The 26,936-nt window shown below is 35.9% G+C and overlaps 1 protein-coding gene across 3 annotated transcripts in view; it reads left to right on the top strand.

Annotated features, from left to right (window-relative positions):
• PDE1A (phosphodiesterase 1A) overlaps positions 1-26,936 on the top strand; it is a 358,722-nt gene that overhangs the window by 68,294 nt on the left and 263,492 nt on the right. Inside the window, exon 1 of one of the 3 annotated variants that reach the window (XM_036859051.1) lies at positions 19,441-19,860. The exons of the other annotated variants lie outside the window; for them this stretch is intronic. Coding sequence (XP_036714946.1) covers positions 19,808-19,860 — 53 coding nt within the window. The 5' untranslated portion in view covers positions 19,441-19,807. Of the gene's footprint in view, positions 1-19,440; positions 19,861-26,936 lie in introns of those variants that run through there. 3 annotated transcript variants of the gene reach the window in all.

Genomic DNA, 26,936 nt, shown 5'->3' with positions numbered 1-26,936 from the left:
TTTTAAAATTTAAATGCTACACACATTATAGAGGTGTAAAAATCTATTGTGACCACATCCTACAATCCTATAAAGGGTTTATTAGTCTCAAGTTAATTTTACAAATGTGAAAACTGAGGCATAGAGATGAAAAAATTTTCCAAGGTCAAATAACTAGTAGGTGGCAAAGCCAGCATTCAAACCCAGGTCTTTTTCACATCAGATTTTATGAATATTTGCACTTTATGATTATGCTCAGCAATAGAAATAAAGATGAAAATGCCAAAGAGTGAGTGTTGTGCGCCTCTCAGTGACTGTGGAAAACAAACCTGAATGAAATAAAAATCAGACAGATACACTTTCTCCTTTAAACTTGAATTGCTGTTGGCAATATTTAAACCTCAAATACACTCCTTCTTTGCTGAAGGAGTAGGGTAGAGGTAATGAGGGGAAAGAGGGTTTTTTTTTTTTATTCTTTTCACTATTAATGGCATTGGATGAATTTTTCATTGAGGTTTCACTTGTGTTTTTTCTTTGTAAAGCTAAGTTGATGATCTTTTCATTTGCTTTTTTTTTTTAATGTTTCATGGGTCAGTCTGTATATTTGGCAGGGACACTCCCATATTTGGGTATGTTGTCATTTTGTAATACCTTTTATTTACAAGCTTGTTACAAGAACTGACAAGACTAGTATCCTAAGATCTTGAAGGATTCCGGGTCTGTGTGTGTGTGTGTATGTGTGTGTTCCTGTAGTTAGTATAATTCTATCAATCTCCAATAGTTATTTATTTTAAATTTAAAATTATATTCGAAAATACAGAGAGGAGTTAACTTCAAATTTGTGGACTAGAGGAAAAGGAAATCGCTTTAGTGTGTCTTGTGGCCTCAGTTTCCCCAGGCAAAAATACAGGGTCTGAACTAGATGTTCTCTATAGTACTTCTCCACCCTGGAACCATAATATATGTTTGCATCTGCCATTGAATGGAATCAGAATAGATTATGACAACCTCTGTAGTACACACAACCTTTAAATTAAAAAAATCATTTAGACTTCAGCCATTAAACCACACTAAATTAAACTAACTTCAAACTCTGCTCAAAGGAACTGTAAGTGAATACCTTTGTTGATAGATGAAAACTGGCTGGCATGCACAGTCATTAGCAGTGGGTGATAGTTTTTTTGGATGTAACGTGGAAAGAACAGAGAGCTGTTTTGGAATGCCTTTGAAGTTTTTTCTTCCAGTTCTAAATATCTGAGATTCTTTACATTTTTCAAAGCAGAATGCTCTATAATTTTTCCTGGGTCTTAAAAAGTCACATATGCTTTATGGTCATGGATTTTCAGGGTACTTATAAATCAGACTTCAATAAGAAAAACTCATAAGTTGAAAAGAGTTAATTCGAAGGTAACTCTAAATTCCATGTCTTTAAAGGCTGCTTTTAATATGAAAAGTAAAAACAATCTAAGTGATAAGATTGAGCAAATCACATGGTTTAAAATTTTTTATTTGAAACATATGCTCCAACATGGTTCAAATGGTTTAAAATAAGAAAGGAAGGAAGAAAATCAAAAGTTATTGAGCATACCCTATGTGCCAAGCATGAGTGTCAGGAGCTTGAAATGTTAGGAAAGCCAAAGATTTGCATAATTAGAAGAGTCACTGACTTCATAATGTAGTGCTAAAATGCTAAAATGCAGCTTCTGGTCATATGGAGTGCCTGGGATCTGTGAAAACAGCAGCGACATTCAGGGACATGGAATAAGGGCTTCCAAGGAGATAAAGCCAGGGCTCCAAGAAAAGCTTGTGTTCTAGCCCCATAATGTAAAAAAGTTGTTCAATGTCAATGCTCATCAGCAAACATCCTTCTAACAGAATATGGACAGAGCTATGAAGCACAAATTTGTTTAAACAGTTTAGACAAAGTTCAAAGGGTGATAGTTGATATTCAGTCATTCATTCATTCATCCATCCATTCATTAAGTTATTATCTACAATGCACAAAAGCCTAGGACAGCAGATGTCATGGCCATAAGGAATTACAATACATAGTAGAAAGTGAGTCATGTCATAAGAAAGTATAGGTCAGGTTTGTGGTTTTTCAGAGAGAGTAGGGGCCACCAGGGAAAACATCATTGAACAGATAGCCTTTGAGCTGGACCTCACAGGGTAGGCTTGGGTGCCTCATAGAATGGCTCCTTTAGTATCCAAGACTGCATAAGTTATGATCCTTACTGGGAAGTGTAAGGACTCTTTGGTGGTGATCTCCAGCATGTATCTCCTTTTCCTGATATATACTCCCATCAGCAAAGAGGAATCTTTATGAACTGAACTGATGGTAGGGAGGATTGGTGAAAGGTATTGGAATTTGGTTGTAATGGGAAGAAGTTGGGGGGGGGGTCAGGGTACATCTGATGTCTATAAAGACCCCAGCTGATTCTGATATGGTCTCTTTAGATGGCCATATCTCTTTCACATCATAGATGACAAGAGATATTAGGACATCAAAACTAAGTGCAACATTATCTAGTAATATTTGGTAACTGAGAACTGCTAAAATTAATGAGGGGGAGGTACCTTGTAATAAAGCATGGTATGTAAAATATGAACAGAGTATGCATGTATATGTATCATAGGGGTGGAAAGACTTTCCTTCTACCTTCCTAGTTTTGATAGCTGGTTATATAAAATAAACTAACAACAGGTGGATTAACAGGAGAAAAGGTATGTAAATTTATTAATTTTTAATATTACTTTCAGGAGGGCATAACAAGAAAAAAAGCTAAAACTCAAAACAGCATTGAGAGTTGAGAGCTTATATACAATCTTCACAGGGACACACACATATGAAAATTATGCTTCATTCAGCATTTAAGAACTGTGATATAAAGAAAAAATCTTCAAGGTAAACATTTTTCCCATGGTTGTCCTTCTGAACCTAATCAAATTGTAATTCTAGACTTTTATGTACAGATTAAGATGAAAAACAAAACATTATGTGCATTTACCATGTATATATATTATCTCATTTTAAAAACACAAAACTCCCATGAGGTGGTCACAACTATTATTCCTTCTTTGCAGATGAGGAAATTGAAACTTAAATTTAAAAAATAACTTTCCAAAGATCATACACCTTGTTAGAGAAGGGGCTGGGATTCTAAGCAAAGTAGGTCTTTTCGGAGATTTGATGCTCTTTATATCAAAGAAGTTATCATTTAAATGTGCGTAAGAGTATTTATGCACGTATTTAATCGTTTGAATTTAACATGTCACATGTGTGATGTAGGTCAGTTAATAAGCAAACAGCAAAACCAATGAATTTGTTACTTATATCCTTCTCCTTCCATTTCTATGTACAAAGTAATTTATCCATCGAATAATTACTCTTTGCTTCGCAGTAAATGGACATTAGTTGTCAGTTCTTAAATCTGACCTTTCAGAGAATTATTGGTCTCAGATGAGGTATATTGTCGTAACAACTCCTGACCAAAACAGGAGACTGTACTTAATTTAACAAATATTTAGTGTCAATAATATTTCTTTCCACCCTCTGACCTGATTTTATTCGTAGTAAACAGCCTGCCTTTATGTGATTAGTGGCTAAGATAAATTTATCTTTGTGCTATGTTAACTGAACCTTGTGAGAGTATTCATGTCACTGGTATGCTGTACTAACAGAGTGGAGTGGTCCACCATCTCTTCCAGGCAGGAGGTTTGGTACCTGTACAAGTTTTTTATCTAGTAAGCATTTTAAGATACCATAAAATATTCCTGAGAAACCATTGCTAACCATTTTACTTTTTATTTAATTTATTCTAACTATTAAATTTAAAACATTAATATAATAATAAAAGCTGAGATGATGTCAACATGATGCCATGACTACCATTTAAACTGAAATGAATTGAAAAACATACTTGTACTTTTATCTTGCATATTAGCCATTTTAAATAGTGATAAATATTGAATATTCATGTCCCAGCATGCTGTCATTTCTATCATAACTAATTGCCTAATAAGGTTTGATGAAATTTTGTTTTGATGGTAAAGACCTTTGACCATATCAAACATTTAAAAATACTAAGTCATGATTGAGGGTTAAAGAAAATACTCTTAAGAGGCATGAGTGATTTTATGCCAACACACTAATCTTTAAAACAGCCCAAGTATTTTTGAGCTGCAATAATGGAAAAAACAACAATACTGGGCAGGAATGAAACAGGAAATGTTTAAATTGTTATTGCCTTAAGCAGAAACTTATGTAAGTAATGGTATTAAAAGTTATACAATATTTTGTCCCTTAATATTGCCTGAATGGTTGAAATATATTCTTGTGCTATAGACCTTCCTGTTTGTATAGCTTTCACATTGAAGCTAATTTGATTTTTATTGGCATAAGATATTTTCCTTTAAACTCCCAGATCAGCTCCCTAAAACAATATTTATAGGTTTCAACTCTCCTGAACAGAATCACCAACATTCATGGACCCTAGAAAAAATAATCTTGTTTAGAAGCAAAACAGTGTCATTTGATTCTATGTCAGATGGGAAATGGAATGTTTATTTTGAGGAGATAACTCAAGGTATAAACTACTTACTCTAAATAATTTGTTTTACTGTTGTTTTTATACCAATAAAAAGCTGACTTTAGGCCAGTCTATCAACCCTGTTGAGGTCTTAATATTTATATTTAGAAGGAAGTTCCTTTATATTTCCTCACTGTCTTCTGCAAATATTTATATTTCTATATCTTCAGTAAATGGTCTTAAGAAGTTGAACTCCATTGCTTTTTGTCTGCATTAGCCTTAAGTGCTGAGAAAAATACAGTCATTCACTTTTCAGCATACATAAGCTCATTTAGTTGCACTGAATGCTCACACATCACATTATACATTTCCAAACACAATTATAGTATGGCCTAACATAGTCTAAAATTCCATTTTCCACAGCCAGTAAAAACAATTTTTTGGACCAGGTCCAAAGTATGCCAAGTTTAACTTGTGTATTACAGGACTGTTTTAGCATACTAAACCCCAAAGGGTTAGCTATCTTTTCCACTCTTTTTTCCTTGTTCTTGTAAAGGAGATAAGAGTACTAAATTAAGTACTGAAGCCAATCTCTAGGAAAATTATAATTATATAATTATATATGCATGCATGTATGTGTGAATAGATGATAGATAGATAGGTAGATAGATAAATTTCTTTTAGTAGAGGGTGGTATATAGAAGCCAAGCTCTGGGTGCTAGGTATGCCTATTTCTACTGAATTGTCACTGCTTGCAGGCCTGTCAGTGGACAGAACAAGGAAATAGATAGATTGATTTCTCTCCAAACTCAAAATTCGCAGATAGCATTTTGCAAATATATGGTATAGACATGCATTTAGTCATTGCCAAGGCAGTGTTAAAGAGATGTATGGAATAAAAAAATGTTATTTCCTCAACATCAAATAAGACAGGAAAGTTAATGATGGACCAAAAGTAGTAAAAAAGATATTGCAATTATGCTGTAGATTTCTTAGAAGTGGAAGTAAGGATGCTCAACAGGCAGAGAAGGGACATCTATATCAGAGTTGGTTCTCAGGGAAGGCTTCCAGAAGCAAGGGATATACACACTGAGGGTTGAGCAGTAAGTGGGAAATGGCTGGGAGAAGAAGTGAAGGAAGTATATTCTAGGCCGAAGAACTTAGAAACTGTAAATTTCTAGAAAGAGAACATAATGATCTTTGTGAACTGAAAGTAATTCAATATGGTTGAAGCCCAGAATGTATGTCTATGTAGTGTGTAGTGGGTGGGGAGATTTTGAGACATGTAGCTAGAATATATATGTTATATATGAAACATATAATATCATATAATGTATCATTTTATATAATATGATATTAAAGGGTTTAAACATCTTGAGGGTGTCTGGGAGTCATTGAAAGATTTTAAGCAAATGGGAATTCTACCTTTAAAGAGTTTTATTTAGTCCATTGTCAGAGATAGTATGCATGTAAATAATTATTATCTAAGACAGAAGCTTTTATATATCCCAGGAAAGTTAGAGAAACAATGGAATGTAAGGTAAGAGTTGGAAAATTATTTCTACTTGAAGAGCTAAGGGAAATCTCTGTGAAGGGAGAACATTTTGGTTGGGCTTACAACTCAGGCAGGGTTATAGACTACTCATTTATTACTGATCATTTTGTCTTTAAAAAATAATTGTGAATATAAATAATACACAGGTGTCATTCTCCTAAAGTTAACCTTGCTTCTGAAAAATGATGTCATGTTTTGATCTGGCAAATTTTATTGTAAAATTTATTGTAAGATACAAAATTTAAAGATAATGCTGAATTATAAATTACAATGAAAAGTCAATTGTACATTGATTTTTCAATGTCTAAGATTTCAAAACAAAGTTAAAAACTAAAGTTGTAACAATCTTTAAAAAAAGTTTTATTTTAATATGATTTTAAAGTTAAAGAAAAATTGCAGGAATAGTGCAAGGAACTCCAGGAACAATTGTTTATATTTTGCTCCATTTATCATTCATTTTCCCTCTCTCTCTCTCTCTCTCTCTCTCTCTCTCTCTCTCTCTCTCTCTATATATATATATATATATATATGTATATATGTAAAATTCTTATTTTATTCAATGGGTAACAATAGATTATAATCATTATTTAATTTGGTGCTCAAATTGTCCCATATTTGATCAATGTAGCCTCTTTAAGCTGTTTCCTATATTTCTTTGATATGTCCCCTTTATTCTTTGAATGTTTCCTTTTAAGTTTATCTTATACTTTCCCTCCCCAGCCCTAGCTTCAGCCTATTTTATAAGGAATTCTGATTTCTTTTAGTAGTGAGTGGTATATAGAAAACAAAATTTGGGTGCTTGGTGTTATCATTGCTAATGGTGTCTCATTGCTTCTCAGCCTTCTCAATGGACATAGCTAGACTTATATATATTATATTCATTATCTATAGTTCATGCCAGTACCTCCAACTTCTGTGCAACACCAGAGGATATATTCTAGTCTTCTCCTTTCTCATATGTGGAGTTCCTTTCTCTAATCATGAGAAAACTGGCTCTTGATATCCTTAATAATCCTTTGCTCAAGTCAATAGAACTTTTTATTTTTGATAAAAGATGAAAAAATTGATATAGAAGAATACATTTTTATAAAAGAATAACATGCATGTGTAGTGAAAAAAAAATTTGTGGGAAGGGGAAAAAACTGAAGGAGGGCTGGTATTACCCAGTGTTTAAGCATACTAAAAGCTACATTAACTAAACCAGTATGATATTGGAACACAAAAATCAACAGAACAGAAGATAGACTGGGCCAAGTAAACATGAAAATTGAATATTTGATAAAAGTGACATTTTAAACTAAAGGAAAAAATAAACAATATTTTTAAGAAATAGTATTGGGATAATAGGTAATTTGGGTAATCTGGAAAAATCAAACCGTATCATACTGAGAATATGCCTTAAATTTTAGATACTGTTAATTCATTTCCCAAAAGAACCCTATTTTTATCTGAATTATTTTTTAAATGATGCAGAAAATATGTCAAGAATTTATTTTTCTTTTGCATGAATAAAGAAACATAGGCATTTATTAGAATTGAATGGGAATATATAATGCCTGCATATAATTAGGAAGAATAGATAGTTGACTATGTGGTAAAATTTAAAAGGCACCTATAACTAAATAGCTTTTAACCAACCTACCATAATTACTTAACTTTAGAGTTCTTGATAATCATGTCCTGGAATTTAATTGCAAGTATTTATCATCTGCTAATACATTAGCAGATTTTCTTTCTTTGTCAGGTCATCTGGCTCACAGTGTCATTTTAAGCAATGAAACACAAAATAGTTAAGTTTTTACAGAAATCAGTATGAGAAGAAAATACACAGAATGTTGACTCTAGATGACTGATGTAGTTCAAGAGGTGAACATAGAGAAATCAAAATGTAAGTGCTGGGATCCTAGAAGTGAACCCTGAGAGAAAGTTGAAGAGACATAAGAGACAGACTCTGACTACTTAAATAATATGCCTAGGGCCAGCAGAATGTCACTCTTTCTATGTATAAGATAACCACAAAAAAAGGTTATCCAAGTGAATGCCAAGCTGAAGAAGACATAGAGCAAATTTGTCTCGATCTTTTCTTGGATTCATATCTCTATTGAGTTCCCACACATGTCTTCCCCAAAGAAGACATTCCTTGGAAATTTTAAATCAAGGCATTAAAATAGGGAAGGAAAAAAACCCCAAAATAATTCCTTGAAGTGTTGTCATGTAGAAAGATGGTCATATTTCTTCTTTCTGTGACCCCAAAATTTTGTACAGTTAGCCCATATCTTCCTTTTCTAGTTATTTCCATAGGCAGCATTAATTGAAGTGAGTTTGGTGTACCTAATCAGAAAAATTACCTAACCTCCATGGTTTACTGGTTTCAGAACTTTTGTCTTACTGAACATGTGATTGTTCCAGCACAGAAATTGCTTTCATTAAGACCATCAGTGGCTTCCATATTGATAACTTTAAAAGAAGCATTTCTGTTCTCTTTTTACTTTTTAAAGTTTTAATTTGTTCTCTTTTTAATTGCTGTGCACATTTGGCACAAGTGACACCTTTCTCTTACTTGACATTCCCTCCAATTTTGTTGTAGGGAAAACTTTCCCTCCAACTCTCCGGTCTCTCTGACATCTTCACTGATAACGCTTCCCTCTCTATCCTTTCAATTGCCAGGATTTTGTTCTTGGGTCTTCACTCCTCTAACCTACGTGTTCTCTCTGAGCTATACCATCCACATTCATAGTTTTATATTTATGTTGCAATACCTCCACCTTCCACACACACATTTTATCTCTATAACTGATTTCTTCCCTCTCTCCCTGTAATTTAAACACCTAATTGCCCATGAAACATCTCCATTCGGGCTATCCTTTGGTGTTGCAAACTCACTATGCCCCATCAGTGAACTTTTTAATTTTTTAAATTTTTTATACAGCAGGTTCTTATTAGTTATCTATTTTATACATATTAGTGCATATATGTCAATCCCAATCTCCTAATTCATCCCACCACCACCACCCCCAGCCCCATCAATGAACTTTTGATCATACTTTTCTTTCTTTTTATTTCATTATTATTCTTCTTACTATCTGATTCTTCCCAGTTGGTGGTGGTACCATCCACCCAGATAATAAACCAGAAATGAAAGTATTGTCTTAAAATCCTTTTCTTTCTCATTCAATATACCAAATTATTCACTAAGCCCTATGCTTTATACCTTATAGTATCTCGAATAGGCTTTCTTTTCCAGTTAATGCCTTTGCCTTACTTCAGGTCAGTATCATCTCTCACCAAGAATAATTACTCTAACAGACTTTTTACTGATATCCCTACACCCAGACTTGTTCTTCTCAAAAACGTCTTCCACGTGTTTATCAGTGAAGTCTTCCAAAACTGTAAAGCCGAAGATGCCATTTTCCTGACTGTAGCCCACCAGTGACTACCCATTGCTTGTTGAATACAGTCTAAGCTCCCCATTTGGCACATATGATTTGTCATCTGTCTGATTTTCCAGCTTTACTTCCTGCCACTCTCCCACACACTTTTACCCTCAGTCATAGGAAGATACCTGTCAGTTCCTTAAAACTATGGTATTTCATGCTTCTATGTTGTTTTTCACCTTCCTTTGCCTGGACTTTCTCCATTTCATCTTCCTAGTAAACAATTCTCCCCTGCTGAACTTCTACTTCCTGGCTAAACCTTGCTAAAACATAATAAATTCCTCTATGAGTCTTTATTTCTCTCCCTTCTGAGTTTCTTTTGTCCTTTTTATTTATTTTATGAATCCATGTATTGAATTGGATTGAAATTACTTTTAAAAGTGGATTATTTTTTTCCTTTTAAACTTGAGCTCCCCGAGGAAAGCGCCTGTGTTTTAAAAATCATTGTTGTCCTAACCCCTGGTACATCTTTTGTCACACTGGCCAGTGAAATTAAGCCATGTTATTTTTAAAGGTAATGTATAAAAGGCAAAAATTTACCTAAAACCAAAATTTACTTTTCAATGTGCATAAACAACGTGCTACATTGGAGACTAAATACTCCTTTTCCATACTCCCAACACAGCCTGTTTTCTCTTTGTAGTTGGAAGAGATTGTTGTTTCTTTGACTGTATACCCGGTGAAGAAGTTAGTATAAAAAAAAGTCCCTATCTTGAAATACAAGTAGCATGCAACAAATGAAATTCTCATATTATGAGAGATTCTTGGGGATGGAGATCAAGGAAACAGCAGATTTACTTCTTCCAGCTCAGGGGCACTTGTGAGTAAGCCCTTTCTGAGATGAAAAGCAAGAGGAATTCTGGAGAGGTTGGGAAGGTGAAAAACTTGACAGTGAAGGTTCCTTCAGATTCCAGGAGTCTATGATTCTATTTATAACAAATAACTCACTCTCTCAAGGCCAAAAATGGACATCCATGAGCTCCTATACTGAAACAATGTATACATTTAAAACAACAGCAGTGTTCTGTATTTGTTGAACAACTGAGGAAAGTGAGTTCACAATCTCCACAATTTTAAGAAGGTTAGAACCAATTAATAATGATACTTGGAGCTCATCATTGGAAAAGGGAATTGTTAATGAAACAGGAGAAAAAGAAGAGGGAGAAGACAAAAATGCAAAATGACTGTGAGAAACAGAGAATGGGAATCAAAGTGAATCATATTAGATGGCCCTAATCATTGGAGGCACTAGTGGTTAAATGCACGGGCAATGGAGGAAAGCAGTCCTGGGCTCAAATCTTTGCTTGGCCAGTCCCAGTTGTGCAATATTAACTATATCTAAAATAAGGATTCTAACTCCTGTGCCAAGTTGTTGTCAGGAGATTTCAATGTAATAGGGTCTGTAGAGTATTCAGAAGTGCCTGGCTCATAGTATGTGCTTAGTGAATGCAACAGTTGTCAATATTATCCTTGTAGTGGAATATAGTGGGTGGGTAACCACATAGGTAACTCTGAACTTTACAAGTCTATGAATGGGACCCATCCAGGTTTTTTGGTGAAGGTTAAGTATCTAATAATGTGATTTTGAAAGAGGGTAGGGAATTCTAATTAATGAATTAATTTTTTAATGATTTGGGTTGCTGGTGAGCATAATTTTAAAAAGGGGATTGCATTATAGACATACACCTCAGCATTGCAGAGCTATTCTGTATATTGAGGATAGAACCACAACTTCATTTATATATTCAATCTGACTTGTTTTTTTCTTAGAGTTTGTCAATGATATTTTGACCAAAAGTTTTATTTATCCACTCTTATTCAGTAAGGATTATACAGCAAACAAATAGTAAAACTTAAAATTTAAGACCTCCATATTTAATCTTCTGCTTTTTTTGGTTCACTTACCCATGCATGTGTAATGCTTACATTGTGAGAATGACCCAAATCAAACTAATATGTCTCTGAAATCAAGCCTGAATTCTTGCTAGGGTTGTACCTAATTCAAATGATCAGAGTATTATATTTTCCAAGATGTGATAGTAAACCAAGATGCCTTTTTCTTGCAGATCTGAAATTCATCTGAAACAATTAATAGCAGAGGGAAGTCTGCTATTAAGACATATTCTAGTGTGATTATGGGGAGGCAATGTTAGTAAGAATAAAGATATCAGCATCAGATAGAACTGGATTCAAATCCTATTACTATAACATACAAGACATGCAGCCTTTGGCAGCTTATATAATTTTTCTCAATTCTAGTTTCCTTCAGTGTTCCTTGAAAGTAAGAAAATCTACTTTCTAGGTGTGTTATGTAGAATTAACTGAAATAGTGCATATAAGGTATTCTGTCTAACATATAGTAAATGACTGATAAGCACATATCAACTCCCTTGCTCCCATACTTTCCATTGGGCCAGGTGGAGAAAAGAATAGATGAGGGAAGACTGTCGTTTTCTAGGACTATAGAGCAGGATTAAAGTTAATAATGTTTAAAAAAGATACAGAATTTCTAAGGTAGACTTGGTTTCCAATATTTTGTCAGGTATTGGGCCTTGTGTTAGATGATGCAGTAGAAAATGTGTTTGGTGCTGGGCTTGGGAAAATGTTCAATAACCAGCTTAAATCCGCTATGGATTTAAATTTAGAGTTTAATTAAATGAATGTACAAATAAATTATGGTAACTATAATATGTCATGGAACAATTGATAGGAATGATGTATTGATCTGAAAAATAAGATCATACTTCCAGAGATGAGACTGATGACTCATTACGGAAGCTAAGTTAATGATTTAGTGATGAATTTCAGATCTGCAGAGAAACTGAACCAGTCTCAGCGTGCAACTACCTTTGGACAACTTTCACTGACTGAAGAATTGCAGATAAGAACATTTTTGGCATGTTTCGAGAGTAATGGAATCCTTTGAATCAAATGCTTTTAAACCGTGATATCACATTGATTATTTTCCTAATTGCAACCCCTCTTCTTATGTGATGGTGCAGCCTCCGTGATTCTGCAGGCTAATGTGATGGGAACCACTCCACACTGCTTCAGTAACAATGTGCCCTCCAAATCATGTGTTGTTGCCTGGTGCTTAGGGCTGATATAACATTGCTTGCCTTTCCTCTTAGCCTGTTCGCTGAATATCTATTCATCCTTCAAGGCCCTGTCCAACCATCTCTTTCATAGTCCTCTGACTCAAAGGGGATTTTACATTAAGGAGGATTTATTATTGATTGATTGATTGATTGATTGATTGCTGTGTTGGGTCCTCGTCTCTGTGCGAGGGCTTTCTCTAGTTGTGGCAAGCGGGGGCCACTCTTCATCGCGGTGCGCGGGTCTCTCATTATCGCGGCCTCTCTTGTTGCGGAGCACAGGCTCCAGATGCGCAGGCTCAGTAGTTGTGGCTCACGGGCCTAGTTGCTCCGCGGCATGTGGGATCTTCCCAGACCAGGGCTCGAACCCGTGTCACCTGCATTAGCAGGCAGACTCCCAACCACTGCGCCACCAGGGAAGCCCGGAGGTCTCTTTCTTTGTATGTTTATTTAACTACTCACTATGCAAAAGCCACTTCCTTTTATAGTAGATTTAATGTTGCTTGATACACATTGAGCGGTGGGTTGGTGTTTGGTTATGAGAATAGTTTTTAAATGATTCTCTTTGTTGTTGATGTTTTCACAGAATGTCACACTCATTCAAAGGAAGTTGTTTGACTGCCAGCACTAAAGGCTGTCAGAACTTGTGGGAGTGCTAAGTGGAACCAATCAAATTCTAACTGACCTGTTTCTACACTTCAATGACAAAGAGGAATTCCTCCTACTTTGTGAAGTGGAAAGGCTCAGCTCTCATACCTGGCTGAAGAGTTAGCCAATTTGGGGGACAGATTTTCCTTGCCACTTGAAGCTATAAACCTGGTCTTCCTTATTAATTAATTTTAGAAAATAATTCTGATGTAATTTTTATTGAATAAATAGACAATAAACTTTAAGTCTGACACACAAACAAGAAAATCTAGTTTAAATCCATTAACTAGGTAGAATGTACTTTTTGCCCCAAGGCAGAAAACATTTTTAGTCAAATTGAGAACCATTTCCAAAGTGATTTTTAGATGCCTTGTCAATTTTAATATCCCCATTGTATTTATTCTCAGATAAGTAGAGTTCCTGATTTGAAGAAGTGTAATGACAAATATTTTAAGATGAAACACATATGTAATTATTAGAAAATGTTTTGAAGCATTGCAAGAGATCAGTGAGAGTCTATTTTTAGGTTATTACAGACAACACATGAGGGAAAACACATTTTTGGGATAACTTGACTAGATTTATTCTTATTTAAGGTAGTCAGGAACAGTTAGATATTCTGATCTTTCCCTTAGTTTATTGCATCCTGCAGAATGGATGTATTCATTCACTGAACAGATGGATGTGTACACAAATAATTGCACAAATTATGATATTGCTATGAGGGAAACAGAGTGCTGAAGGTACACAAAATTCAAATGGGCTTGTCAGAGGAGTCACCTCTGTGAGGAGGGGAAACGGCAGCTGCATATGAGCAATGGGCAGGAGGAAGATCATTTTAGGCAGAGGGAGTGGTACATGGAGAAGAGGCAGGAAAGAGTGCCAGTGTCGATGGAACAAAATGCCAGTGTGGCTAGTGTGGAATGAGCCAAAGGGTCAGGGTTTTGAGATGGAAGTACAGGTAGATGAGGGCCAGATAGGGCGGAAGGTTAATACTGTGGTATAGCTACTCACTATGTACCCACAGAAATGAATGAATAAAAAAGCGTCATAACATAATGGGAACAATGTGCTTTTCTCTCTTCCATTTTGATGAATATGATCTTTCCTTTTTGCAGTCAGCCAGGCATCCATCTTCTTCATGCAGTGTGGGGAGTGGGGTTAATGTTATCGAAGTGAAAGACAAATAAGAAGCCCAGCTTTGAATACCTAAATGGAAATTTTGAGCCCTCAATAAGACAATAGTGCTGAAAGCCAGGCTTTGTTCGCACCAAAAAGGGTTTCCTAAATTCCTGTGATCCAGGCTCATAGACTTGAACACTGAGTTTATTATAAACCATGGACAAAAGACACTCAAGAGATAAAGTAAGGGATTTTCTGCCATATGAGATGGGGAAAGCATACCTCTTCTGCCCTGGTAAAGGATAGAAATGGGAACCCTGAAAGAAGGCAATTTATGCAAATGGTCAGACAAAGTATTTTGACCTCTTACCTCTGAGCTGAAATCCCAGGGTGTGGAGCATGTTTCGTTGAAAGTGAAAGCTTACAGCACAGTTTTCCAGTGACTTAGTGAGTAGACTACAGCAGAATAAAAATGGTGGTATGGTATGGTCAATCCCAAGACTTCCTCAGTGCTTGTGTGGGATTGAGGGCTCAGAAAGTTCTGCTTGACCAGTGGGGAATTCAGAAGTCAGCTGAGATGGGCCAGTGTATCTGCCATGCTCCTGCCATGCCCACAGCAAGGGGTCAGGAGGTCCCACAAAGAAGTCAAGTGTTAACAGCCTTGGCAAAGATCCAGATGAAGGATGTATAGGGGAACGAAAAAATTTCCCTTTATGCTTTTTAGGTTCTTCTGGCTGGTCTAAGAATTAAATTGACATGAGACAGATTAACAGGTTAAAATCAAATTTAATTACATACGTAAAGGGACCGCATAAGAAAAATGAGACTCAAGGAGAAGTTAGGCAATTATATAAGATGGCTTATATGCCATCTGAGAGAAGGAGAAGGAGTAGAGTTTGGGACTTCAAAGGGGAGGAAGGCAACTCACATGGAGATGGAAAAATAAATGTTTGGTATATAAATGTTTGCTATGCTATGCAGAGACAATGGGACACAAAATGGACTTTGGTCTCCAGGTCCAGGAGTTCTCCCTACCACAGCTAGCCCATATTCTTCATAGATATCTATGGTGATAATGCTCTTCCTGGATCAGGCCCTTTATCTAAATTTTTTTGGGCAGTTAAGGAGGTAAAAAAGAAAGACTTCCTAAGTTATCTGTTTCTTAAAAATAATCAGCCTAAAATAATCCTCATGCCAAAGAGACACATTTTGGCTTGGCAAACTTGGCTTCCCTACAGATGTGACTGAGACTTAGAGAGTCTTGCAGCTCCAGTAAAGACTGAGATTGGGCTCAATTAGAAGGAGATGATCATAGTTCCCAAACTGAGCCAACTGAACAAACCAGCCAGGGATTTCAGCAATAGATGTCAGCAGGGAGCCAAGTGACCAGACAGATAAGGGACACGTTGCAGATTCCATAGAACACAAAGGAGAGCAGGAACCTGCTGGTTTGGGTCTGAGGCTACCTTTTTCCTGCCACTACAAGGTCATAGAAGCCCACCTGTCTATAAACTCAGATACCTCCTTGAAGAAAAACTGTGGGTTGGAGGAAATACATAAAACTGAACATTTACCAGATATGACTAAGATTTTAGAAAAAGAATATACAAGAGTATGATGAGGTAGCATTAATTAGCACTTTGTGTTAATTCATTCAATAAATAACCATTGAGTGTGTCTTATTTATCATGCACAGGGAATACAACAGACATTAACCCTTGTCCTCCTGGAGCTTACATTCTAGTGAGAGTAGTTCCCAGTTGAAGCTATAGAAAAAAAGAAAACAGAAAACACATAATTAGAAAAAAGAAAACACCTAATTAGAAAAATAAAGATGGGACAATTTATTTTCACATTCAATAGTAGTGTGTTATATATCTTTAATTCCACAACAATGGGGATGAAAAGTATTCTGGTGGTATGCATGACCTTGCTGTGATTAAGAAGAGCTAAAAATTATTACAGAGTTTATTCCTGCTTGGACACTAACTTTAAATAACTTGACATCTTAACATGCAGTCAGTCATAGAGTCACAAAAATATGGGGCTGGAAAGGATCTTAGAGGTCATCCAGCCTGACATCTTAGTTTGACTGGTAAGGAAACAGATGTGCAAAGAACTGAAGATACAATCACTGCTAGAGTTGGGATTTAAATATATGTTCCTTGACATTAGTCCAGGGCTCTTTATAATGGAACAGAGCTTCCATTCGGATCTTAGTAGAACATATTCATTGATTATTTCACCTTGATATCAATAGGCCCTTTCTTGGGCAGGCTCTTATGAGTATGGGGAACACAATGGGCCATGCAATGATGTTCAAGTAGGGTAGAGGATTAGTAGAAGTATAGACACTCATTAGAGGGGCTAGTTTCTTCTGTTTCTCTTTAGCATGTGAATGATAGCCCAGAAAAGGCCCAAGCAACCTCAGAGGCAGAGTGTCCACCAAGGTGACAACCTACTCAGTAGGGGTAAAAGTGAGGGCTCAGGAATGAGGCATCTGGGTTCAAATCCCAGCTCTACCACCTATCAACTAGCTTCATAATCAGTTGGGAACCTTGTAGCAGGAAAGTTTTTTAAATAAAAAAATGGATCAAGTGCTGTCTCTAACAGTGCTGAGTTTTTGTTGTTGTTTGGTTTGGTTTGGTTTGAGTTCTGGCACATTTTTAGGTGAGGTTCACGGTGTGAACAGGCAAAGGAGTTTTCTGTGGGAGGTAATGCCTGTAGGCAGAATGAACTGTCCGGTCTCCTCTTGGGGAGGAGCTCAGGGCCGTGGGAACAGAGGAGCTAGGGGGCCTCGAGGAAGGTTCGGAAGATGGAGGAGACGAGATCTTGCCGGTGGTGTTGATGATGCCTTCGCTGTCTGAGCTGGACTCAGAATCGCTGCCCCCGCAGTAGGCGCCCAAGCCTGGGAGGATGCAGATACAGACGGCAGCGAGCAGTGGATGGAGGTGCCACTCAGGGATGTGCTTCCAAGAGACCCGCAGGATGGGGCTTCTTGATTCTTGTCATCTGGGTCAGGGGCCGATGACAGTCTTTTCACACTGTTGTCCCTCTCTGAGCTCTTATGCTTCACAGCTCCCGCCAATAGCTTTGCCTGGGAGAATTTGTTCTTGGTGGCTGTACGTGTGTGTAGGGGGTGGGAGTGAAAGGGTTAGGCTAAGTCATACTGAAAAAGAGTTCACCATAATAGGAAAAACACAAAAATCTTTTCTAATCCCCACCCCCAGAAAAAAAACTATTCAAAATAAATTATCTTTAGTATATTTTAATAGGAGATTTAGCCTGTTTATTTTTATGATAAATTTTAGTATTTTGCACAGTACAGTTGTTAATTTAAAGACTATATTTTTGCAATTTAAGCCACAATAGTGAGGTTCTTTCATCTTATTGAATACTACATTAAATTTGAATAAGTTAGCAAAGCAAACTTTTCTCTCAAATATTAAGTTTAAATGCTGTTAGAGAAAAAGTTAATGAAAACATTTAAGAAATACATATTTTTCTTTGTGCCAAGTGACTAACTTACAGTTATCTTCTTATGGCTCCTTAAGTTCTAAGATTGGATTTAAAAATAAATATAGTGCATGATATAAGTGGGAATCTAAGTTTTCTACCTTAACTTCAGAGCAAAAAGAATATAAACCTAATGCAAGCAATGATGTTATTTTATGGATTTTCTGTAATTAGTTTAACAACGTTCAGATTCTGCAGTTGATAATCGAGCCTTTGAGCCTCAAGTAAGATTGTATACTTGCTTGTCATTTGAACTGTACCTTGGTTAGATGTTTCTTAGTATTCCTGTTGAGTTCCTTCCATCATGTTAATGAAGAAGTCATCTCAGTTTTCTAAAATCAAAGTAGACAAAATGAAAGTTAATAATAGAACTAGGACTAGAACCCACTTATTTTATTTTTAGTTCAATGCATTCTCAGACTGATTCCATTTCCTAGTGTGGATTAGAACTGCTCAATATGATCAATGATTTATTTTTAATTCTCTTCTTCTTTGTCTCTCCTCTGCGAGGAAAAAAAAAAAAAGGTGTCCTTGCTCCTGTGGACATATTTAGAGGGTGCTAAGAGCTACAGATTGTCACCATATAGATCATATCCCCCTCTGTGACATTTGATCCTTATTTGTATGGATTATTCAACTAAAGCATGTGTGTTTCTCAGTTTTTTCACCTTTTATTACATGTATATTTTAAAAACATTTTAATCATGCTTTGAGATGGTTTATTTTATTACATAACATACCTCTGGCCTGGAATCTCATGACATTATCGATTGAGTAGAAATTTTTTTAGTGATTTAGATATAGGAATGTCTCCAAAATAAGTTATATTAAAATATGGGGATTCGCCTTATCTGTATCTTGAACAAAAGTCCCTGCAGTGTGACTCTAAGTCTTCCAAGTAAAACAATTTTTAATGTCATTTATTTTCAGCTGTTCACAACTTCTTATATCTACTTTTCTTTCTTTTTATTTTCATAAATTAAAATTTGATTGTATAATATAAAAACCTTATGTTCCCAGGGAGTTTTGGGGGGCTTAAAAAATTGTGTTTCTATGTGTGTGTGTATTTCCATATCTTTTTTGCAGTGTCCCCTCTTAGTTGGAAAACTACACTTGGGTACAGATATCTGGGTACAATGTCTCTGATGGAATTAAGAAATTTTTGTTTTTCTAACTTTTGTAGCTCCGGCTAGCTTCACAGGGGTTTCTATCAGTTGAAATGGCATCTTCGACTTCAGCCAAGTGTAGGTTATTAGGTTATGAGTGCCAAAAATGTTGAGTCGTCTCCACACTTCATCCAGCGAGAATAAAAGCAAGATTGTAAAATAATTATAATCTCTTGAATCCAAGCCAGCTATGCAGCCTGAGTCCATCTTTCTTCATTAATTTGTATACAGTTCTTATTTTAACAGAACAAACTTTCAGAGGGTACTCACATGGGACTGCTGAACCAGCTGTACAACTTTTATTTTGAAGAAAAAAGTTGAGCCTCAGAACGGGCTGTTTTAAAGACAGGGAGGGACTTAGCTTTTCCGAGCTTGACCAGCATGTGGAAGGAGTGCTCTCATGGCTGCAATAACCTAGGGAGCTCCTACCTGGGTGCCACGGGGGTAGGAAGGTTTCTGTTTGTTTTGTTCTGTTTCTGAGGGTCCTGTGCACTTCTCTTGTCCATGTCAACGTGACTCGGTGTTTTTGCACACCCTGCTCTGTGGGGGAGTGCCCCAACGTGCCTGTCTTATGTGGCCTCTATGGACACACTGCTCAGCTGGCAGAGAGCAGGGAAGTTTTCTCGAGCACCCAAAAAGAGAAAGAGAAAACTACTTTTTCCTTCTGGGCTCCTTGCAGCACAATAGATCAGGATAAGCTTCCACATTCTCTCCCTGGATTTCTGGAGTGGTTTCCAGGAACAAGTTAAACTTTCACCTTTAAATGGATGACCATGTCACAATCAGGAGGAAACATCTCCAAAGACCCATCTTTAGGTAAGTCATGCTACATCCTAGGTGGCTCCAGGGCTATCAGGAAAAGTGTTTTCTCTTTTTCATACTTAACTTGGGAATTCTGGCACTAAGCTACAGCAAAGCAATAAAGAGTGTGCCTAAAGTTTAACTTCATGCATACTGAAGGAGTCCTTTTATTTTCTATTTTCTGAAACCCTATGCCCAAGCTTTTATTAATTCTTCAAAATGTATTTTAGAAATGCATTGCATTAGCTTTTTATGCACATGAATGACATAGCACTGGAAAAACTTCTGAAACATTATGCAATCCCTCCCTGTTTCTAGTGGTTGCATAGCCCTGTAAATGGGAAATGTTGTGCTTGGTTCTTTCAACTGATTTCGCTCAGAAGTAGTATTTCAGTGCTGTGAATGCTACACTTTTTTGAAGTAATATATGGGGAGACAAATTTGAACTTGATGGCTATTATACTAGAGTGTGTACATCTTACAGCTAGTTCAGGAGTATCTGTATAGCAGTTAAAGAAACAGTAGGGCAATAGGAGATATTTTACACTGGGGTGGAATTTTGGGCCAGGCAGAATGTAGATCTAGTATAATGGATTGGGCTAAGGTTTTATTTTGAGGGGAGAGACACTCTTTTTCTAAGAGAGCAGCAATTTCTTCATTGACTCTATAACTCTTGATTCTTTAGTTACCTGTTACGTGCTTTAGAATCCAGAATTGGGAATTAAGAATTTTAAAGTAACTAGAAAATGAACACAAACAATTTCTGCCTCTTAAAACAGACAATTAAAAAAAGTTAATTAGATAACAAATTTGTGTTTCCCCCCAGATAATATCTTAAATATAGCAGAGATACTACATGTTAACAATACTAAATTTTAAAGTCAATTTGCAGCCACTGGTTGTTGATCTTGAATTAACAACAGGATGATAGAAGTTTATGGGTGGAATTCCTGACATTCCGTGGTTGTTAAATAATGAATAAGAGTGGGCCTCAAGGAGTATAGTTTTATAAAATGTTTCCATTTTATGTATTGATTAAGCATTACAACAATATTATTGGTAGCAAATAATATGCTCTTGCAATGCTTAAAACAAAATGTTAGCCCAAATCTGTTTTAAAACCTTTTGAAGATAAATATTTTAAATCTATATTATGGATTTCATATAATGTGTCTAATTAAATATGCATTTGTAAATTTAACCAAAAATCCAAAATGACCCCCCCAAGATGTGTATTCGCCGGCCATATTTCTTATGTCAGGAACTGGAAAAGATCTTCCAGTCCCTACGTAATTCACTTCTATTTTCTCTCAAGTGCATGTGTGACTTCAAAGAGGTATGAGAGTTGCACAGATAATTCCAAACTCAACCGCACTGAGGCATCACTTGAAGAGGGCACCTTCAGAAGTTCAGGAGGGCAAGGTTAAGTTGGATAAAATCAGATCCACTTAGCCATCAACTTTAGTGTATTACTCCATTGTGGAGCTGTTGCGATTTGTGGCAGGTGATCTTTCATTGGTTTATGCCAAATCCTTGTCTCCTCCTGATAAATTATATGCTAAGGTGCCACTCGCAGGGGAATTGCAATTCGACTGTGCTTCTGTTATTTTTCATATGAAGAGCAGATCCTTTGTGGAAGGTGGGATTCTTTGTCCAGATAATTAGAATAAAATTTGGTAAATTCAAATGATTGCTTCATCATCCTGATGACCTAGAACAGAAAACACAGCTACCAAAGAGGACATACTTTCACCCAGGCAATTATTTCAAGTAAGTGTTGAAATGGGTCCCTGACTGAAAACAGGTTAAGGCTAGATGTGGGGTGGGATTGATTGGTCAACTGGCATGTTGACAGCTGACTTTGCTTTAATCAGGATGTGATTGTGATGAGGGAAAAGGGAGGCGGAGAGTATCTTAAAAGATCCAAATGACTAGATGTAATTCCTCAGAGAAAGTTTTAGACTATTCTTTAGTAAAATGCAGCATGGGCTTTCTAATAGCTAGTTGTGCTTTTGGGCAAGATGGGAAGTGGTTTAAGCTTGGCTTTGGCATCTTTGGCCCATATCCCATGTCTCACTTCATTTTCTTGTCAGCCTCCTTTCACAGCTCCCTTGTCCTCTTGGTCTCTTCCTGGGCTGTCCAGGCTTTCACACTGAGACATCCTTCTAGGCCTGACCTTTCTGGTCAGAGACCCATGTACCAGACTTTTCCTTCTCAGTATGTACTTGTGTGCACCCCACTTCCTAAGGGCTTTGCACACTGGTTCTCAATCCACATGGTAAGCAAATCTGTGCTAGAATGTTTCATATGTGCTAGTTTACAAGTTTAACAGAAATTTTGTGAAGTATCTTTGCTTTTTATAAATAATTCATTTAAAATTTTAGTCTTTAAGAGAGATCAGCCCAGAATTTATTTTAGGAACATCTGACATATTGACACCATTCAAATTTCTATATACATGCTACTTTCTTCTGGAGTTGAACCCACAGCTTTAATTCAATTCACCTGGCATTCTCTGGTTGACTAGACGTGTCCATAATCTGGGATGTGGCACTGGGGAGGCCAGACATGATAACAAAAAACAAACCTTACCTGCCCTCACAAGGCAGATCATCTAGTATATATCTAAGTAACCATGGCACAGGCCGATGATGGGTGCCAAAAAAGAGGTAACAACATCGTGGGAAATTATAATGGAAAAGACAGATTTCAGACTAATCTGGTACCTAAGTGAATTGAGAAAGATAAGAGCAAGATTTTTTAAATTTAATTTTTGAGACTGAATTAATATCAATTTTTCATCAGCATGATCTCCCTAAATTTCAGATAGTAAAAGTCATCCATCAAGTGTAAAAAATTAGTTGAGAGGTTTTTAGAGGAGATGATGAATATTGAAATTCCATGGCTGGTATGCTATTGGGAAGGCTGGGAGGAATCTTACATGCTATTAAGAAACTGCCTCTAAGAATGTGTCTCCTACAGTGCTGATTCCCAAACCATTTCACATAGTTAGGTTATTAAATCTATGTTTTAAAAGTCTATCATGGAAATTTTAGATATACATTTTCATGTCAGATCTGTGAAGCAAGGAACAAAGGCAGAGTTTCTCTTATGGCCGAGGTGGGAGTATATATGATCTCTTTCATGCATTTCACATGTTACTTTGGGATCAATGAGACTATTCAGCCCTGAGCATATATAAATGATGCATCTCAGACATATTTTGTGGTTCTTCCTGCAGATGTTCTTGCAGCTCAGACTTGTACCGAGAAGAGATGGTTCTCCCTTTACTCAAGAGAAACACTTTAGGCTTTATATTGTAATTTTCCAGGAAGGAAACACTATTACAAAACATGTATTAATGTGTTTTCCATCAACAACACTGAGTTTGTTCCTCAGCACTTAGAAAATAAAATTGTATAGATCTTTAAAATCCAAGATATGAATCAACATGATATGAAAGCCCTCTGATACACACATTCTTTAGACCTTTAAAAACTTCTTTTCCTGTATTACCACAGAGTTTTATCTCAGTAATCATAATTAATCTCTTTATATAAAAAGATTCATCAATTTACAGCACATTTCAGATGAAGTACCTTTATGTAACTTCAGTAAAACAATTGCTGAAGACACTTCCATCTTACTGCATACTCATATTGCTTAGTGAACTTTCTATATTCCCAGCGGATGAATCAATCTTAGACTTTGATACACGAAAAATCTGTTTCTCCTAATAAAATTGCATCAGTGAAAATAATTCCTATCTGAATTTCACTGCCATGAAGTGTTTAAGTCTGGGTTTTTGTTGTAATTATCTCCTCCCACTTGATTTGATATTTTATTTTATCAAATTCTATTGTATGTGCATCTTTTCTTTTTCTGTTTGTTGCTTCAAATTCTTTCTGAAAGTAGGTAGAAAAATGAATTTAAAAAATAAATTGAAACTCTTCTTACATGTTAAGCCTTATTTAGTGTTTTTTAGAACCAACAACATTTTGAACCTCTTTCAGAATTCAAAAGTGGTTAAGTTATTTTTGGGGTGACTTCTCATTAGAAGTAGCACTAAAAAGATACAAATGAAATCATACAAATAGTTCTTCATCAGCCCTAGAATTGAGAACTGGTCTATGCATCCTAGAGCTGAGACAGTAAAGTGCAAGTCGAATGGCTGCCAGGGCCCAAGACCAATGAAAATCATGCTGGGTTCTTCATAGCATTTAGAACATGTTGTTTCTTCTCTTTATGTCTTTTCAAAGTTTTATTTTTACAAGTGTCTGTTAGCAGTGGAATTCTGAGTGTGTTTTTGGCAGGCATATTCTCTTCACATGAAGATGTAGAAAGCAGTGAGATGCCTAGGAAAAGAAAAGCGGTCCTAATTTTGTTTGTTTGTGGACCTACTAGGGATGGTTAGTACCCTATTGCTGGGTCTGAATTCTAATTTCTAGGTTATGATCTATTCTTTATAGAGAAATAGCATAAAATATCTGTTACATATTTAAAATCATATGCCTTTTGGAGTGTAATCATTTTTATTTAGTCCCACTTTATGCTAAGTGTATTAACATCAGTGTCAAAGCTAGATCAGAAGTTGCCAATATGCAGGGATGACACCACATTTCTGATTTTTAGACAGTAATAAGTAATCAGTAATATTACTGATTTTTAGACAGTAATAAGGTGGAGCACCTGACTGCTTTGCCGATTTACAGTAGTTTTCTAGGTGTTGATTATTCCATGTTTCAGACCCATTTCCTTCAGTGTTTTGGGAACAATAGAAAACGTGAACAAATAATATAAAATGCAAAATCACTTCAAAATTTAAAGAAATTGTAATACATTATAGGACATTGGTATTTTTGTCTCATAAATATTTAAGTATTTATGACATTCTGTGCTTTAAGTCTCTTCTTAACACCTTCTCACAAAAAAATGTGTACTTTAGAGAGAAATGTATTTAGTATAAAGTCATCAAAGTGAAAAGTAATTACATGGAAAAAAAAGTGTGAACTGTTGAAGTAGAATGGTATTTTTTTTTGTTTGTTTTTGTTTCTAATTTATTTATTTATTTATTTATTCATTTTTTGGCTGTGTTGGGTCTTCGTTTCTGTGCGAGGGCGTTCTCCAGTTGTGGCGAGCGGGGGCCACTTCATCGCGGTGCGTGGGCCTGTCACTGTCACGGCCTCTCTTCTTGTGGAGCACAAGCTCCAGATGCACAGGCTCAGTAGTTGTGGCTCACGGGCCCAGTCGCTCCGTGGCACGTGGGATCTTCCCAGACCAGGGCTCGAACCCGTGTCCCCTGCATTGGCAGGCAGATTCTCAACCACTGCCCCACCAGGGAAGCCCTAGAATGGTATATTAAAGACCTTTTCTTTTATGAAATGTATTTCCTCATAAGAAAAAGCTCTATGTAAATCAAATCCAAAATATAATATAACTCTATATTTATGAAAATATTTTGCCAGTTTTTGTTTCTAAGTGATTGTGAATTCATTTATTTAAAAAAGAGGGAAAAAGGAAAATGAATTGACTTGCAATGGCTGCATAGTTGTATACTGGAAATTTAGTTTCAGGGTTTTTTTTTAAATGATAATTTTTACGTAAGTGACAATTAATTGATTGATAGAACAAAATAATTAACATTTAAGTTATTTCCACTTGCTATGAAAGTGAAAAATACTTCTGGAGGTGGGAGGGAGGGAGACGCAAGAGGGAAGAGATATGGGGATATATGTATATGTATAACTGATTCACTTTGTTATAAAGCAGAAACTAACACACCATTGTAAAGCAATTATACTCCAATAAAGATGTTAAAAAAAAAAAAAAACTTCTGGAAAATAGACATAATGATATGAATTTAAAGTCTGTGACATTATCAGACACAATGCTAATTAATAGAAGAACAAATATATTTTATAACAGACATATTCATTACAAATTAAACTTTTAGTTGTCTAGGTCAAGATGTTGTTGCTGCTGGTCAAAGGTCACTGTATGACTTATAGGGAAGGAATAGACACAATTGATCTTTAAAATAAATTACGAAGATCAGGGTAAAACAACAAATACATTTGAATGTAAGACAGGAAATGTTTATCAAGGAAAAAACTATCAGACATTGTGGTGCCTTTTTTTCCCCCAGTTGTGATAAAAGTAGCTCTAATTTTTAAATGGTCATCACAAATAGATAAACTGTAATTTATCATACATTTTAAAGTCAGGAAGTGAGTAATTCACTCCTTCTGATATTATTTCACCCACAATTCACAAAAATTTCAATTATTTCCAAAAAACTTATCATCACTAGTAGCAGCAATAGCAGTAGGTGGTAACAATACCAAGAGCTACTATTCATCAAAATCTTAGCATATTTTTAGACAAGGTACAAGCATATATTCTTCAGGGCAACTTCATGAGGAAGTATTAAATTCATAATTAATAATTTTGGGTATGGATCCAGGAAAAAGGAATAGATTAAAACATGGGAAAGCATCTCTCACTCAGGAGCTATGCAAATTTTGTTTTCTAAGCTAGAGGTGCTTGGTGCTGTTTGCGTTCATCTAGGACATCAGTATGATTTAGAAACTGCTTTTCAAAGATCTGAAATGTTTGAAATGAGGAAAATCAAGATTATGCAGGTAAAATGATCTAGTGGGGATAATTATACGGTTTTATACCATCTGGAAAATTTTATATTTGGAATAATCAGCCTGTTACCTATAGTTTTAGGTAAAAAGCAATGAAAAATAATAATAATAGCAATGAAAAAATAATAGTGAGGTTAAAGATGACCTGTAGGTTTATAGAGAATAAGGTTAAAGAAGTCTGCAGTATTTATAAACCTAGTCTCTTTGGTTCTGTGACTCAACATGACATAATTTTGATAGTTCTCATGGGAAAGCTTCAGTTTATTTACGTATTTGATTAAGGCCACTTGGACCTGATCTCTAATTGAGGAAAATCCAACGTTTCCTGAATTGGAGCTGCTGGAAGTGTAGGGGGCAAGTCACAGTGCATTTGAAGGAACAGATGATAAAGCTTCCAGAGTTATCTTTGTAACATCCCAAGCCTGCTCCATTAGAGTCATA

Source organism: Balaenoptera musculus, chromosome 7, assembly GCF_009873245.2.
Source record: "Balaenoptera musculus isolate JJ_BM4_2016_0621 chromosome 7, mBalMus1.pri.v3, whole genome shotgun sequence".
In the NCBI taxonomy this organism is placed as follows: Eukaryota; Metazoa; Chordata; class Mammalia; order Artiodactyla; family Balaenopteridae; genus Balaenoptera; species Balaenoptera musculus.
The sequence above is the reverse complement of the archived record's forward strand: the minus strand, read 5'-3'. Positions and strand labels throughout refer to the sequence as shown.